The 16,627-nt window shown below is 42.3% G+C and overlaps 1 protein-coding gene across 8 annotated transcripts in view; it reads right to left on the bottom strand.

Moving 5' to 3' along the window:
• magixb (MAGI family member, X-linked b) overlaps positions 1-16,627 on the bottom strand; it is a 102,061-nt gene that overhangs the window by 69,596 nt on the left and 15,838 nt on the right. For all 8 annotated transcript variants that reach the window (XM_077224353.1, XM_077224352.1, XM_077224351.1 and 5 more), the window contains exons 2-3: positions 5,458-5,747; positions 1,466-1,582 (exon numbers count right to left, since the gene is read on the bottom strand). In XM_077224353.1, coding sequence (XP_077080468.1) covers positions 1,466-1,582; positions 5,458-5,737 — 397 coding nt within the window. In that variant the 5' untranslated portion in view covers positions 5,738-5,747. The remainder of the gene's footprint in view (positions 1-1,465; positions 1,583-5,457; positions 5,748-16,627) is intronic.

Genomic DNA, 16,627 nt, shown 5'->3' on the forward strand with positions numbered 1-16,627 from the left:
CGTGCGCGCGACCGGGGCTCTCTCTCTCTCTCTCTCTCTCTGCTCGATCAGTTTAACATGCGCCCTGTCCCAAGCGCAGCGGTTCATCTACATTACCAGAGAGAGACAATTTTACTCACTGATCAAATAAGACTTTGCAGGACAAAGATTATCTTTGGACGCGGTGCTATGGTGCTTGATAAAGGACAAAAGGGACAGTTGTGAGTTCACGGTCTGTACATACTATGGCTGACTCAGAGCAGGAGCATCGATAAGAGGACTCGTTAACGTCGAGGGCATACAATATCGATGGATCGTAAAATTTAGAACCGGTTCTCGAGTGGAACCGGTTTTCGATTCCCATCCCTATTAATTACTCACCCCCATGCTGTACCAACCCCGTAAGACCTTTGTTCATCTTCGGAACACAAATTAAGATATTTTTGATTAAATCTGAGAGGTGGATCACTGCTACATAGGCCTGAGACGAGAGTTCAAGAGATTTCCACGACGCATGCGCGAGAACTGAACAAGAAGTATTAGAAGAAGAACGTCCTCTTCTCAGTTCTCGCGCATGCGTCGTGGAAATCTCTTGAACTCTCGTCTCAGACCCACAAGGAAGAAAAGGAATAGTCGAATAAAGTCGTTATTTATGGGGGGTTTTTTCGGAAAAAAAGTATTCTCGTCGCTTGATAAACTTATAGTTGAGCCACTGTAGGCACATGGAATATTTAAACATGTTCTTTAATGACTTTCTGGGCCGTCAAGTTTCATTCCCTCTGGCAGCCTATGTAGCAGTGATCCACCTCTCAGATTTAATCAAAAATATCTTCATTTGTGTTCCGAAGATGAACGAAGGTCTTACGGGGTTGGTACAGCATGGGGGTGAGTAATTAATGACTTAATTTTCATTTTTGGGTGAACTAACCCTTTAAAAGAAAAGGCTGAGAAGTGGAAACCTATAGGCACTATCAAAACATTTCTCTGTTTGTTTGAGCACTTAGATTTGGCAACAGCTCAACCAATAATGTGAGTTAGGGGTGGAGCTATTTGTTTGTCTGACCAATGACAGAAGTGGGGGGGTGTTTGGGAAACCTGTCTGGAAATCAGCAACTTTTTATTCTGTTTGTGGCACTAGTGACAATTGGATATAGACAGAAATAAATCCTCCTCCATCCTAGCTAACAAAACATGTTCTAAAACAGTTGTCTAACATTATTATTAAGTAATGAAAATGTTATTTCTGAGCGTTAAAAACATAGACGAACATCCAACAAAAAGAAAATGTTCCATGAATTATGTAAAGATAATGTTTTGTACTAACATTTTGAGAACATCATTAAAGACCAGATAACTTTGAACGAACAGTCTATGTTTCTGGAAAAACATTTGTTTTTTTTCCCTTGAACGTTCCCTGTTAGATGGAATATAGGTATTTTAATCTCTAAAAGAGTAACTTCTGAACAATCTTTTTTGGGGTACTCACAGGGCACGGCTCTCAAGTAGAGGTTTTCTCGGATCACCTGCTGGAGTTGACTGTCCATGGAACCCGGCGTGAAACATTTGCTCAGGTATAACCTTAGATCCTTGCATAGAGTTGAGCCTAAAAGCAGGACAGATGAGGAATTAGAAAGGGAAAGACGGACAAGCAAACAAACAAACAGAGACATTGTCATTCTTTTAACACACAGTAAGAATATCCCATAAATTAACATTTACAAACGAGGCAATGTGCTTACCCACCTCAAAATCTGCAATTCAAAAAAACTGAAGAGCTTGCGAAAATAAACACACACAGATACATTCTGCCTATTCCCTGGAGGCAGTATTGATTAACCTTTAGATATTAGAGGTGTTTCTAATCAATCAAATGAAGCCAGGGTTGTTCTACCGTTCGGCCAGAACTGGAAGCAAATGCTACTGAAGAGTACAATGAATACACATTTTTATGGTCAGTATAATGGTGTATCACGCTATGTAGAAACACATTCGGGTTATAATGAAAAGTGTGTGCCGTACAGAGACGTTCTCCCACAAACACACACACAGCCTTGGATTAAAGTGAAAAATGTCACACACGCAGTCTTGGCACGGTTGCCCAATGCTCCACTCAACATGGCTGATCTCTTTATTTCATCTGCTGTGGTTTATGGTCTCTGATGACAGGCCACTTGGCTGTTATAGATGAACAGAGTGCCTCTAGAACCCATCAAAATGACAGACCCACCCCCACCCAACCTCTCCTAGTAATAAAACACAGCCCACAGTTCTCATAAAGGAACATAAGCCCTGCAACCACATGAGCGCACACACACGCAGCGTATACTGTATGAAATGACCGCTATGACATTCTGGAAGGACACTAATGCTGGTCGGCTGTTCTCCCTGAACTTTATTTATCTAATTCAGCCAGGGCTGCGTTTCCCAAAAGCATCGCGAAGACCATTGCCACCAACTTTCTCTACGATCAACTTCGCTCACGATGCTTTTAGGAAACGCAGCCCAGATCAGTGTTGATTGCATTAGTAAGAGTTAGGGATCTGCAAAAAGTATTAAACTTCAGCATGTGCCACATTGTTTATGCTAAGAACATGAAAGATGCCACAAATCATGTGACTCGTTACTTTTCTGAGTGTTAAGAACAAGAGAATAAATCCCATGGATTTACATTAAAGGAGGGAGCTCTTTTGACTGGCCAGTAAACAACCACAGAGCAACCACCCAGAGTACCATATTAACCACCTAGCAACGCCCAAGCAAGCACATAGCAACGCTCTAAACTGCAATCAGTGACCACATAACAATGATTTGACTACTTTCCAGAACATCCCAGTACCATTCCAGGATAGCCAGCAACTACACAGCAACACTAAACAGAAAGACCAATCAGAACACCTCAGAAAAAGCATAGCAATCAATATGGTAACTATCCTGAACGTCCTAGTAACCACATAGCAAAGCATTAAACACCACTGAGAACACCTCAGCGTCCATATAGCAATGATCTGGCAACCAACCAGAACACAACACACATCATGGTGGCATAAAATTTAGTATAATTGATCATCCTGTAGAAATTCATTAAATTGCAAAAGTGCAACATCAACATAAAAAAATGGAAATGAAACAAGTCTAAATGAAAAAAAAAGAGTCCTAAGGAGTTCACCATGATCAATTCCACTGTTTGGAAGACAGAGCTGCTTTTATAAAGACTTGGATGTATTTCAGCAGGGATATATTGATCTTTTTTTTTTAAATAGAAGTGCCAGAATTAGCACAAAGCTCCTCTTCTCTGTGGCTACTGTATTTATATAGGATACACAGGCAGATCAGAAGACGATATTAATAACAGAACAGGACGCATAATTCTGCATTTCTAGGACTATGAGATATTCTCATCAGCTAATGCAACATGCAACAGTGAATTATAACCTTACTGACAAAGGTCAATTGAATACGCTGTAGTTGGTAGTTGGAGGTGTTAGAGGTGTGAGAACAGCAGAAGGGGGGGGGGGGGGGGTTAGGGCAGCAGACTCGGTTTGATCAACTAATAGAGGATGGAGGAAGTCATGGTGTGACATATAGTTTGAAAAAAAAAAAAAAAATCACCCATGCCATGACATTGCGAGATAAATTTCAGCGCCCCCTAAGGGTGACATACGGCCCATGTGGCATAAATACCACCATCCTGCAACTAGGGAACAAACTCTATATAAAGAGTTGACAAAGATGGATTTTGCTCTGCCTCAGAAAACCATTTTTTTTCACTGTCGGAGTATGTCATGATTTTGTGACATTAAGAATAGTTGATGCTCAAAACTTCATGAATACTCATACATTTTCCTTGAAATAGATCAATTTACAATATTGTTTATAACTTATATCAGTAAGATTTTTTAATGTTTTTGAAAGTAATCTCATATGCTGTTGAATTTCTGTTAACTGAAATAAAGCTGAATTAAAACAGTACTAAAATATCTAAAGTTAAAACTGAAATAAATATTAAAGCTTTATTTAAAAACAAATAATAAAAATGACAAAAGCACATAGGATTACTAAATCTTAAACTAAAATTAAACTGAAAACTGAAAATATAAAAATAAAAGTTAATTCAAAGTATTCATAAATATTCTAATAGTATATAAATTATACTAAAATAACTGTCAAAATAAAGTAAAAGTACAATTACAATTGTTTGTTTTTTTATATTATAAAAATTTAATTTATTCCTGTGATGGCAAATCTGAATTTTCAGCATCATTACTCCAGTCTTCAGTGTCACATGATCCTTCAGAAATCATTCAAATAGAGAGCTTAAGTCCCTCCTCTGCTTCCGGCTCATGGGACCTTATTTCGGAAAAAAATATGTATGGTAGTCAATGGCGAGAGACAACTTATCTTTTTTTCCGTCTGAACTGTGCCCTGAATTACACATATGATGTTTGTCAATTTAAATGATAATTATGAAAGTCAAAAAAGTCAGTTTGTCATAAAACAGAAGAGTAACATTTAGTTTTATGTGAAAATCGCTCCATGAACTACATCTACATCAATGAACTAAGCTCGTATGTGTGGCAGTCTGGTACAAAACACACAGGCATGACAGCGTAACGTTACGATTATAAAGTTAGACTATAGAAACAATGACAGACGTTAGCTTCAGTAAAGTTAGTTTCATTTATTGAGAGAAAAGGTATGACGTCACATGCGCGCCTTTTGGGTTTGTAGTCTTTGTAATTACGTATTTTCACAGTCTTATACCTCAACAGTTTTACATCAAACTGCGACTTTCTTGACTTTAAAATGTATCTTTTAAATTGACAAACATCATTATGTGCAATTCAGGGCACAATTCAAACAAGATTCAAATATTTGTTGTCTCTTGCCATTGACTACCATACAATATTCTTCTGAAATAAAGTCCCATGGTGGTCCACTGGAAGGAGAGGGACTTCGGCTCTCTATATGCTGATTAGCTTCACAAGAAACATTTGTATTACTGTGTTGAATTATTATTAATGTTGAAAACAGCTGCGCTTTTTAATATTTTTGTTTATTAAAGTTCAAAACAACAGCACTTTATTTTAAATAGAAATGTTTTGTAACATTATAAACATCTTTGGATTGTCACTTTGGATCAATTTAATGTGTCCTTGGAGAATAAAATTATTCGTTCAGTTGAATGGTAGTGCATTTGTAAATGAGAGACTGCGGGGAGAAAAATACAAACTATTAGGGTGTTCTGGGTGGTTGCCAGGGTGTTGCTATGCAGTTGCTAAGGTGTACTAAGTGGTTGCTAGGGTATTGCTATGTTGTTCTGAGAGGTTGTAAGTGTCAATAACCCAAAGTGTGAGCTGTAGCAGTAGTGATGCTTGCATTAACAATGATAAGAAACCCTATTGGAGAAAAAAAAAACATTTAGAGACCAAAAAGCCATGTTCAAACCAGTTATGTGAGAATGCAAAGTTCTAACATTACCTGGAGACACTGATTTGATGCGGATCGGATGGGGGCAGGAGTTTAGGAGCCCACGCACATCTCCTAAAGTCAGGCCCAAAACAGGAGTTCCCCCGATTTCTATGATGATATCGCCAACTGTGATCCCTCCCCCTGGTGCAGCCGTGACGAATGGGAACTCTCCATAATCGGCCCCGCCTCCGATGGCAATTCCCAACTCTCCAGAGCCGCCAACCAGCGGTATGAAAGTCTCCTGCACTTTGGAGCGCCAGTGCAGCTTCTTTCCTGCAACCTTAGACATGGCCAACGAACTGACAGAGAAAAAGAGAAAGAGAGAGAGAGGATATAGACAGAGATTAAATTCATGTCAGTAGGGAATAAACATAGAAAATCTAATGCTAAACATTCAGTGTTTGGACATGTTGTAAATATCCATGGATGTAAGGTTTTCAAAAGACTACATAATCACAGAAAATTCATTTTTGCATGAACTATTTCTTTAAATCTAGGGCTAAGATGGAGCAGCCAGATCAGGGAGGGCAGGAGGTCAACATGTGCCCTAAACAACAAGGAGTATGCCCTCATTTCTATGTGTTCTGTAAGGAGCCTCCAGACAAATCAATGGGAGGCACAATGAACATACACAAACCCCCTTCACCAAAACAGGTGGAGGAGCTCTTCAAGGCAAACATGCTATTTGAAGCAACACCTCAACAAAACACCTACAGTGCCCCCAAAACATATTTCAGCACTAAAGGCAGGCTTAAAATGTATTAATATCATTGTATTAGACAAAGAATCAAAGCAAGTGATACATTTGAAAGAAAGATAGTACAAGCACATTGAAAACCAGAGATATTTTCTTTAAAACTGATGACATTTTAATAGGCCTACATTATATGAGAATTATATGATAAAAATGTATAAATTGCTTGTTATTTTAAGTTTTCAGCTTATGTTCCCATTAAATTATTTAAGTCCCATTAGATAAAAGCATTTGCTAAATGAATAAACATAAATATAAATTTAAAGAAGATATATTAAGCTTTATGGGAAGAGAGGTGCTGCTACAATATAAAATAATGTGCAAAATAATGTTTTTGAACAATCAAGCATGAAAACCTATTCTAGTAGACCCCAAAAAACGAAATCAAAGCTTTGTAAAGGGGCATAATATGGCCTCTTTAAGACCAACATTTTTTTTAAACAGTGGATTTGAAACATCTACATAGTAAAACGTCACCTGTGTGAACTTGAAAAGGACTGACTTCACACATTTACAAAAAAAATTACCTTGACACTAGTTGACTAAAAGTCATTGCAAAAATGTCTCAGAAAAGTTACGTTATTTCTAAGAAAATCTCTAGCAGCATTTGTTTGCAGACGCCACTTGATTTGATTTTGTATTATCTAATGCAATAAAATGAATACATTTTAAGTGTGGCTTAAGTGACCAAATACTATTTTGGGCCACTCTAGTGTTTTTGTTTTTCAACAAAATCCTCTATAACTGTCCAACTGGGGCCTTTGCTCTGGAATATTAGGCTGCATATACAAAATTGATATTGCATAACGTAAACAAAGCTTACTGAAATGATGATTTACTGCTGTATTACATATAAAGATACAACTGTGTCTATTCTTCATGTAGACTTTTCATGTCAATGTACCATTTATAAAACCATATTTTAATTAAACATTGCTCAATTACATTACTACTTGCCAAATGAAAACGTCTCAGGTTACTATTGTAACCATAGTTCCCTGAGAACAGGGAACGAGACGATGCGTCCATCGACGCCATGGGAACGCCCCCAGCGTGACTGCGTCTGAAGCATCTATGTCAACTAGTCCAATGGAAAGAATGAGCGTCACGGGCGGGTGACGTCATGACCAGGATATGATAAAAGCACATCCGGTGCAAACCGGCATTAGCTTCGAAAATTGCCGAAGCAAGCCGATCACAGGGATGCAGGAAGTATGGCAGGGTGACGCATCGTCTCGTTCCCTGTTCTCAGGGAACTATGGTTACAATAGTAACCTGAGACGTTCCCTTACGAAGGGAACTCAACGATGCGTCCATCGACGCCATGGGAACGAGAATACCCAAAGCGCCAGAATTCCAAGTACCTGAGTGTCAGTCTGTTGTAACTAAGCACTAAGCACCTGAGAACCTGGGGCAGCATCCAGGTCCAAGCTGTAAAACCTCATGAATGTGAGCGGTGAGGACCAGCCCGCCGCATCACAAACGTCTTGGAGAGAACTCCAGATAATACGCTTAGAAGCCATACTCCTAGTGGAATGAGCCCTGACCACCAAATGGTTGGCCAGAAGACTCACAAGCAAGAAGAATAGTCTCGACTATCTATATGCTCAATAGGTTGGATTTTCTCGACAGAGAAGTCCGATGAACATAAGTGTCCAGTGCTCGCACTGGCACAAGAGGTTCAGCTTTTCCTGGTCCGAAAAATGGGGGAGGACAGAAACCTGCAGCACAATAGGCCTCGGAATAATGGTAGGCACCTTTGGAACATATCCATGTTTCGGGTAAGATTGCCTTGGCCATCCCGGTGCACTCAAGGCAGGTGGGGACCGAAAGGGCCTGAAGGTCTGACTCTTATAGGGACGAAATAGCTAGCAGAAAATAGTCTTAAAAGAAAGGAACTTCTCTGAGACCAAATCTAAGGGCTCGAAGGGAGCCCCAGATAGGCCTTCTAGAACTATTGCAAGGTCCCAAGCCAGCACCTTAGTGCAAGTTGCATGCCTCAGCCTCAAAGTGCCACGAAGGAAACGAGTGATCAGGGGGTCTCGACCCAAAAATGTACTACCCACCAGGGCGTGGAAAGCCGCAATGGCCGCCACACATATTATACCTTAAGCGTGGAAGGACATAGACCTGATACAAAGCGTTCTTGCAGAAACTCGAATACTGTGTTTACTGAACAGTTAACCGGATCCCACTGACGCTGGTAACACCAAGAAGTGAAAAACTCTCGAAATAGTGAATATAGTTTCCTCGTAGCGGGAGCTCTGGAGCTTAGAATGGTCTAAACAACCTCGGTTGAGAGACCACTCTCTATGAGTTGGGCCCCCTCAGAGGCCAAACCCACAGTTCCCAAATCCCCTGCCGGGGGTGCAATATTGCATCCCCTGCCTGAGACAGAAGGTCTCTCCTGATCAGGACCTCCAAGGGAGGTCCGTCGAGGAGAAAAATTAGGTCCGCAAACCAAATTCAGCTCGGCCAGGCTGGTGCTACTAAATAGGCTTATTCCATCCTGGCGGATTCACTCCAGAACTCCTGGGAGCAGAGCAACGGAGGGAAATGCGTACAGACGTAGCCTCGGCCACGTCTGCACCATAGCATCCAGCCCCGAGGGGACTGGTTGAGTGAGGGATAACCAGAGTGGACAGTGCGTCGTATGCTGAGACGAGAACAAATCCACTTCTGCCTGGCCGTAAAACTCCCATATTTGCTCCACCGCCTCGGGGTGGAGTCCCCTGGCCTCAGCCCCTGCCTCGACAGGGTGTCTGCTCCAATATTCTGGCCCCCCCTGGAATATACACTGCCCTCAGACAGCGTAATTTCTTGAGGGACCAAAATAAGAGGCCACCAACGTGTTGTCTGTGGGTCAAGAACCAGAGTTTCCTCCATATAACCAAGGCGCGGGGATACTGCCGCGTGATCTTGATCGTAAGGAGTGGGTTTCCCCTCAGGGAGAACCCTCTGGTCCTGAGCCACCTCTGTAAAGGTCTCACGTACAGCAGGTCAAAGGGTATCACATTGGACGCTGCTGCCCTGAGGCCTAACAGTCACTGTTCCAGAACAACACATGATGGCCCCTCAGGTCTGGGAGGAGATGTCTCAACGCATTGAAGACGACCATCATCTCTAGGCAATTCATGTGCCAAGAGAGATGATGACTCCTCCACAAGCCCTGAGCTGAGCGGCCTTCCAATACCGCTCCCCAGCCGGTGAGGGAAGCATCTGTCGAGATCACAACTCGATGGCAAAGAGCTCCCAACACCGGACCCTGGGTTAAGAACCAGTGTTTCCTCCATATAACCAAGGTGCGGAGACACCGCCGCGTGATCTTGATCATACGAAGTGGGTTTCCCCTCGGGGAGAACCCTCTGGTCCTGAGCCACCACTGTAAAGGTCTCATGTACAGCAGGCCAAAAGTTATCCCGTTGGACGCTGCTGTCACAAGACCCAACAGTCTCTCTAACTGTTTTACAGTGCGTGACTGGCCTAGCCTCAGCTCTTTTGTGGCTGTTAGGATAGCAGCTACACGAACAGGCGACAGAGTGGCCCGCATCGTCACTGAATCCCATACCACACCAAGGAAAGTGGTTCTCTGTACTGGAGAAAGCACACTCTTCTTGGCATTGAGCCTCAACCCCAACATCTGCATAGGAGCGAGAACGACACCTCGGTGCCGAACCGCTAACTGTTCTGATTCCGCTAGAATCAGCCAGTCATCTATGCAATTCAGAATGCATATACACTGCAGCCTGGCGGGGCCAGAGCTGCGTCTACACGCTTCGTGAATGTGCGGGGTGATAGAGCTAGACCGAAAGGAAGTGCCTGATACTGGTGTTCTTTGCCCCAAAGAAAACCTCAGGAACCTCCTGTGCTGAGGGAGGATGGAGATATGGAAGTATGCGTCTTTTAGATCTATCGTGAAAAACCAGTCCTCGGATCTGATTTGAGTCACGATCTGTTTGAGTGTCAGCATTTTGGAATTGAGTTCCAGCACCAAACACTCCAACAGACGAAGATCTAGTATGTGACGCAGCTCTCCATCCTTTTTTGGAACAATGAGATAACGACTGTAAAGACCCGACGCAATGTCGGGTGAGTACACCTGCTCTATAGCTTCCTTTGCTAACAGGGCCTTTACCTCTTGCTCCATTACCAGAGCCTGCTCGGGATGCACCACTGTGGGCAGCACCCCGTTGTAACGAGGAGGACGAGAACCAAACTGGATTCTGTATCCTTTCTCTACAATCTGCAGGACCCAATGAGAAATATTCGGCAGAAGCTTCCACGCTGCCAGAAAATTTACTAAGGGAACCAGCCTCTCGAGGCTGGTCTCTGGTGTTATCGAGACAGCCAATTCCGGAGCCTGAAACATAATGGCAGGAACTACCTGAACTGGCCGCTCTAAGGCCCCCCTCAGAGGGCGCGAAACCGATGCTGTGCCGCAGCATAGCATCAGCGACTCGCTGGAGACCGCTGCGTCCTGAAGCACCGAGGGTGGCAGGGTTGGCAGAAGGGTCTCGTGAGGACCCCGAAATGGAACGGGCACCGTAAAATGAGGTGTACACCGCTCCACTTCGGTCGGGGCTGTCCTCACAGGCCTGATGCGTGAACATCAGGACCTTTTTTTTCTTTTGAGCCGCAGCCTTCTCAGCGTGAAGAACGGTCCTCGGATCCGGCTTCTGCTTTGAAGGCTTTGGCTGCTGTGTTGTGTATGAGAAACTAGACGGCTGGAGCTGCTCACGCCCAGCAGCCCCAGGGGGTTGGACATAGCGAGGGAGAGATTATCTTGTATCTTTCTCTATGATTCCCATCAAATTGAGCCAGAGGTGTCTCTCAGTGACCACAAGGGCTGCCATCCCTGAGAGATAAATCTGTGGCCCGACGGAGTTCTCAAACCCCATCGGGCCAAACTCCCTCACTTCTGTCCAAATACCGCAGCAGGTCAGCCTGATATGCTTGTAGCACTGCTATGGTGTGCAAGCAGGCCCATGCTAGACCCACTGCCATATATGCTTTTCCCACTAGATTAAAAAATAGTTTTCTTTAATGGTTTAGTGAGAGAAGCCGACGCCTTCAGGTACGATACTGAACCGGGAGACAGATAGCTCGCAAGCGTCTGTTCTACCCGGGGTATAGCCATACCCTCTTAACCCCCAAATATCTGAATATACATGAATGTGGGGGCTAAAAGACAAGAGGAGAAAGGCTTTTTCCATGATCTAGACAGCTCGCTGTGCAGATCGGGAAAAATGGAAGGCCCCGTGATGGAGGTGGAAAAATAGAGGGAAGGAAACTCGTTTAATTTATTTTATTTTTAGGACGAGTGCCCCCTTATTTCTGCTGGCCATAAATATTTAATTTATCTACAGCCTTAGTAAACACTTCCACCAGCTTAATATTTTTTATATATATTTTTTATATATATTCACTTTATTTTATATATAATATATAAACTATCATATATATATATATATAGGCTATATATATTTCTCATACGCTGGGGAAAGAGATGGCAAATTCACTTCCCCCATGATTGTGTCACTTTCAATGCCCAGCACATCTACCTCCTCGGAGGTAGAGCACTGAAGCATTGATTTCTCTCTCTCCCCGGGCGGAAGAGACCGCAGCGCGGGCTTCCGAGACCGGCGAGAGAGCACTGGATCCCTCGTGGAAAGGGAGGAGATAAGATCCGCGGACCCGTCTCCAACCCCGTAAAGAGATCCTATTCGCGATCCACAGGAATGCATTCTCCGCGCTGCCTCGGCAGACGCGGGACCTGTCACCCTGAGAATTGCGAGCCCGGCCACTTTCCTCGAAAAGTGACAGGCGGGAGCGGAGCATGCGAAGCGAAAGCTTCTCACAATGTTGGCAATCAGCCCCCTCGGAGGCTGATACCGCATGCTCTACTCCCAAACACATCACACAAAGCTCGTGTGTGTCCCTACTCGTTAAATAGCGCGAGCAGGGAGAACACAGAGTTGTGCAATTGTTTAGTTTCCATAAATATATATATATCAGACAGACAACAGTAAATATAACAGACAGTTTGACACAGATCGCTTGCTGAGGCAACAGAAGCTAATGCCGGTTTGCACCGGATGTGCTTTTATCATATCCTGGTCATGACGTCACCCGCCCGTGACGCTCATTCTTTCCATTGGACTAGTTGACATAAGGCTTGTTCGACTTGAACCGGCGCTGCGCAGACCGATCGGTTGATGACATCAAAGTACCGCGAGAGCGATTAGAGAGCAGACGGCTCCTTATGCTTTTGAATCGCTCTCGCGGTACTTTGATGTCATCAACCGATCGGTCTGCGCAGCGCCGGTTCAAGTCGAACAAGCCTATTGATGCTTCAGACGCAGTCACGCTGGGGGCGTTCCCATGGCGTCGATGGACGCATCGTTGAGTTCCCTTCGTAAGGGAACTTAAATTAGCTTAATGTAGTATGGTAATACCACGGTATTCTTTGAAGCACAGTATATGCAGTATGAAATAAAAAAAAATATTATCTAAAAATAAAAGTTCAATAGATTAATTTAATAATTTTTTGATAATTATAGCTCCAAAAACATATAAACTTCAAATGTTTTCTAAAAACAAATTATGATAATTAATAAACGAACAAAAACAATATTTTTCACTCAATTCTTACTTGGCAGCATTGATCAAATTCAAAAGAGTTTCAGCTTTCTTTAGTAAATTTAGAATGGACAGATCCTCTGATGTAAAGGTGACAGACAGACCATAATTTAAAGAGACTAGGACTTTTAAATCTCAGAGCTTTAACATGCAGAGATGCCCCAGTAAGTGACAGTTGGCCAGGCTCGCGCGAGGGGCAGGTGCAGTCTGTGCGAGAGCGCCTTGAGACATGACAGTATTGGAGCAGCGCTGTCATTCCCTCGCCGGCCCCATCCAATCTCTTACTCTGAAGCGACTTTAAAGCGGCAGAGATGTGTAGATGTCCGGTGAGAAACAGATAGGGGAAAGAGAGAGATAATCAGAGAGGGAGATCAAGACAGGACAGAAGGCGAGGGAGCATGAGGGCCTGACAGAATGAAGGAATGAACGTGAGAGGAGGGCAAGGAGTCGGGTCACGGAGGAAAACACAGAGGTAGGGTAGTTAGAGGACTGATGCCAGATAGAGCAGGAGATAGAGGTAGACAAGAGGGGATAAGGATTAGATAAGATGGGGGAAAATATGTTTGTGACAGCCAAAAGAGATAAAGCAGATTAAGCGTTAGTGTGGGAAAAAAGAGCAAGACTACTGCCTTACAAATATTTGAAATGAAAACCATAATTTTTGCCAAAATTCCAAAGCTATTAAAGTTGCTACTCCACCAATTTCATCATGAAATTAGAGCTTCTAAAGATTTTTTGGAGATAGTTGTACATTATAGCTCCCCTAAATTTGTTTTAGTATTACACATCTGTGCTGTACCGTTGGTGCTATGAACATGAATAATATTTCAGGTAATAAGGCTTTTTGAGGTGTGCTATTACTTTTATAATACATGTGATTTTCACTTGGCAGATGATTAAACTGTTAAATAAATTGTTATTAACCATTTCTAATACTTTCAGAATCACCTAGCAACACCCTAAAATGTCCGGGACAGCAACCATCTAGCAACCACCCATAACACCCTAGTAACCACCTAGCAATGCTTTAGCAACCAAGTAACCATCAATAAACCAACCAGCAAAATAGCAACCATCTAGTTACCATCCAGAAGACCATAGCAACCACCTGGAAATGCTTTAGCAACCAAATACCCACACAGACCACACTTGCAATCACCTAGCTACACCGTAGCAACTAATTAGGCACACAGAAATGTCCTAGAAACCAAGTGACCATCTAACAACCCCTTATAATCAATAATTTAATCATTTACATTTAGCTGACGCTTTTATCCAAAGCGACTTACAATAGCTAGATATGTCAGAGGTCGCACGCCTCTGGAGCAACTAGGGGTTAAGTGTCTTGCTCAGGGACACTGATTGGTGTCTCACAGTGGATTCGAACCCGGGTCTCTCACACCAAAGGCATGTGTCTTATCCACTGCGCCATCACCACCCCTTAAAACACCCTAACAACACTGTAGCAACCAAGTAACTAGGGCTGTCACCGAACAAAAACATTTTCTAGTCAACTAATAGTTGATCATTTAGGCCATTAGTTGACTAATCAATGTTTAAATTACTTTATTTACTTAAATATGTCAGTCACGGACTGTGTGACTTTGCCACTTCCTGTAGAGTTTTTTTTTTCTTGTCTTCTCGTCAACTAATGTTAAGACGACTATTAGGAGGCAGTTTTACAGGTAACAATTCAGAAACCACCCGGAAATGCAGAGAAAACAGACAACCATCTAGTCACCACCCAGAAGATCCTAGCAACCACCTAGCAAATAAGCAACCATTTACCAAACAACCCAAAACACTATAGCAACCACTTAACAACACCCTAGCAACCACACAAAACAACCTAGCAACCAAATATACTATAGCATCACATGTTTTAGATGGGCCAACATCACTTGCATTTTCTTCAAAACATACAAATCTTATGATATTAAAGTAGTAACAATGACTGCAGTATTTTATCCTTTTTTTACCCCTGGTAAAAACAAACAAACTTTAAACCACTCTAGGCTAGTTTGCTTGTTTATTATGATTTAAGTTGGTTTAAACTGTTAGCTGGTTTAAACTCACAGCCTGGCCTTGCTGGTGTTCAACTGGTTTAGCTGGTCTCCCGTTCTCAACCACCACTAAAACAGTGTTGTTACGACTGAAAATAGTTGTTTTTCCCACAGGGTCTAAGATTATTTAGATTTTAGAATATAAAATGCATAAAACCCTAAAAAAAAAGCACACTGTGAGCATCTTCGCACTGTTTCTGCAACCATAAAACATGATTTATAGCAAGGCAGCACATGAGTTAGCTTCCAGCGCCATCTTACACTTTCCACTTAATTGTCTCTGTTATGTTATTACCACTGGGGGGTTTGAGAAAGATCAATATACCCTAATTGGTGATCGATACAATCCTAACCAGGGGTCAGATGGAGGAGCACTCAAACAGACTGTGGCACAATAGTCACCACGGTTGTGGCGTCCGCACGTCCCCTCAGGCTGTCCTGCCCACCAGGCTTAATGAGGCTAATTAAACAGCACGAGAAGCATCTGAGGAGATATGACTAATTGTTTCCAGTTGAGCAATCGGCCGATCGGTCATTTATCCAGCCCCACCCCCTGAAGATCCAACAGCTGATAGGAGGAGTCTTTTCTTTAACAGCTACGGAGACAGAGATAAACTGAGCCAGGCTCCACGCAGGCAGCCATTGGCACAGGAAGAGGAGTCATGGATATGACCTTGGAGCAGGAGAGCTCAGGTGTCCATGGATAGAGGGGCGGGATAACGGCAAGTTTCTCTGTACACAAAAATACATTCCCTTACAGTGAGTAAATCACTTTAGGGAACGTGTTGTAAGAATTAGAAGTGAAAACTGAAATTAAGACAGTACAATATATTGAAAGAACAGTGCATCAGTCACTTATAACCTCATTTCATGTGTAGAAATGGATGTAGGATTAAATATAGCATCTAAGGTCTATAGGTAGAGTTGAGTGATTTGTTACGTGAGCTGAAAGGCGTATATGTTTGAATGTCATGCGTGTATACAGATGCACACATGCTGTATTTCCCCTTCTCGGTTCTTTTTCTGTCCAGCTGTGTGACCTTCTGTTGGGACAGTAACTCTGCACACGGTTTTTGCACATGAAACAGGGATGCATGTAGCTCCAATTTATAATAGGTAAAAAATAAACATATATATTATAAAAGATATAATATAATATTATTTAATTTCATTTATAATTAAAGGAACATTTGACAAGGTGTTGACTTGACAGCCTAAGCTTAAAATAAACCATGATGATAGACAGATACATAGACAGACAGACAGACAGACAGATAGACAGATAGATAGATAGATAGATAGATAGATAGATAGATAGATAGATAGATAGATAGATAGATAGATAGATAGAACTACAGACAGACAGACGGAGAAGATAGATAGATAGATAGATAGATAGATAGATAGATAGATAGATGGATGGATGGATGGATGGATGGATGGATGGATGGATGGATGGATGGATGGATGGATGGATGGATGGATGGATGGATGGATGGATAGATAGATAGATAGAAAGATAGATAGATAGAACTACAGACAGACAGACGGACAGAGAAGATAGATAGATAGATAGATAGATAGATAGATAGATAGATAGATAGATAGATAGATAGATAGATAGATAGATAGATAGATAGATAGATAGATAGATAGATAGAACTACAGACAGACAGACGGACAGAGAAGATAGATAGATAGATAGATAGATAGATAGATAGAT

The sequence above is a fragment of the Siphateles boraxobius genome, unplaced genomic scaffold (assembly GCF_051911475.1).
Source record: "Siphateles boraxobius isolate OS27281-9 unplaced genomic scaffold, OSU_SipBor_1 9, whole genome shotgun sequence".
NCBI classification, from domain to species: Eukaryota; Metazoa; Chordata; class Actinopteri; order Cypriniformes; family Leuciscidae; genus Siphateles; species Siphateles boraxobius.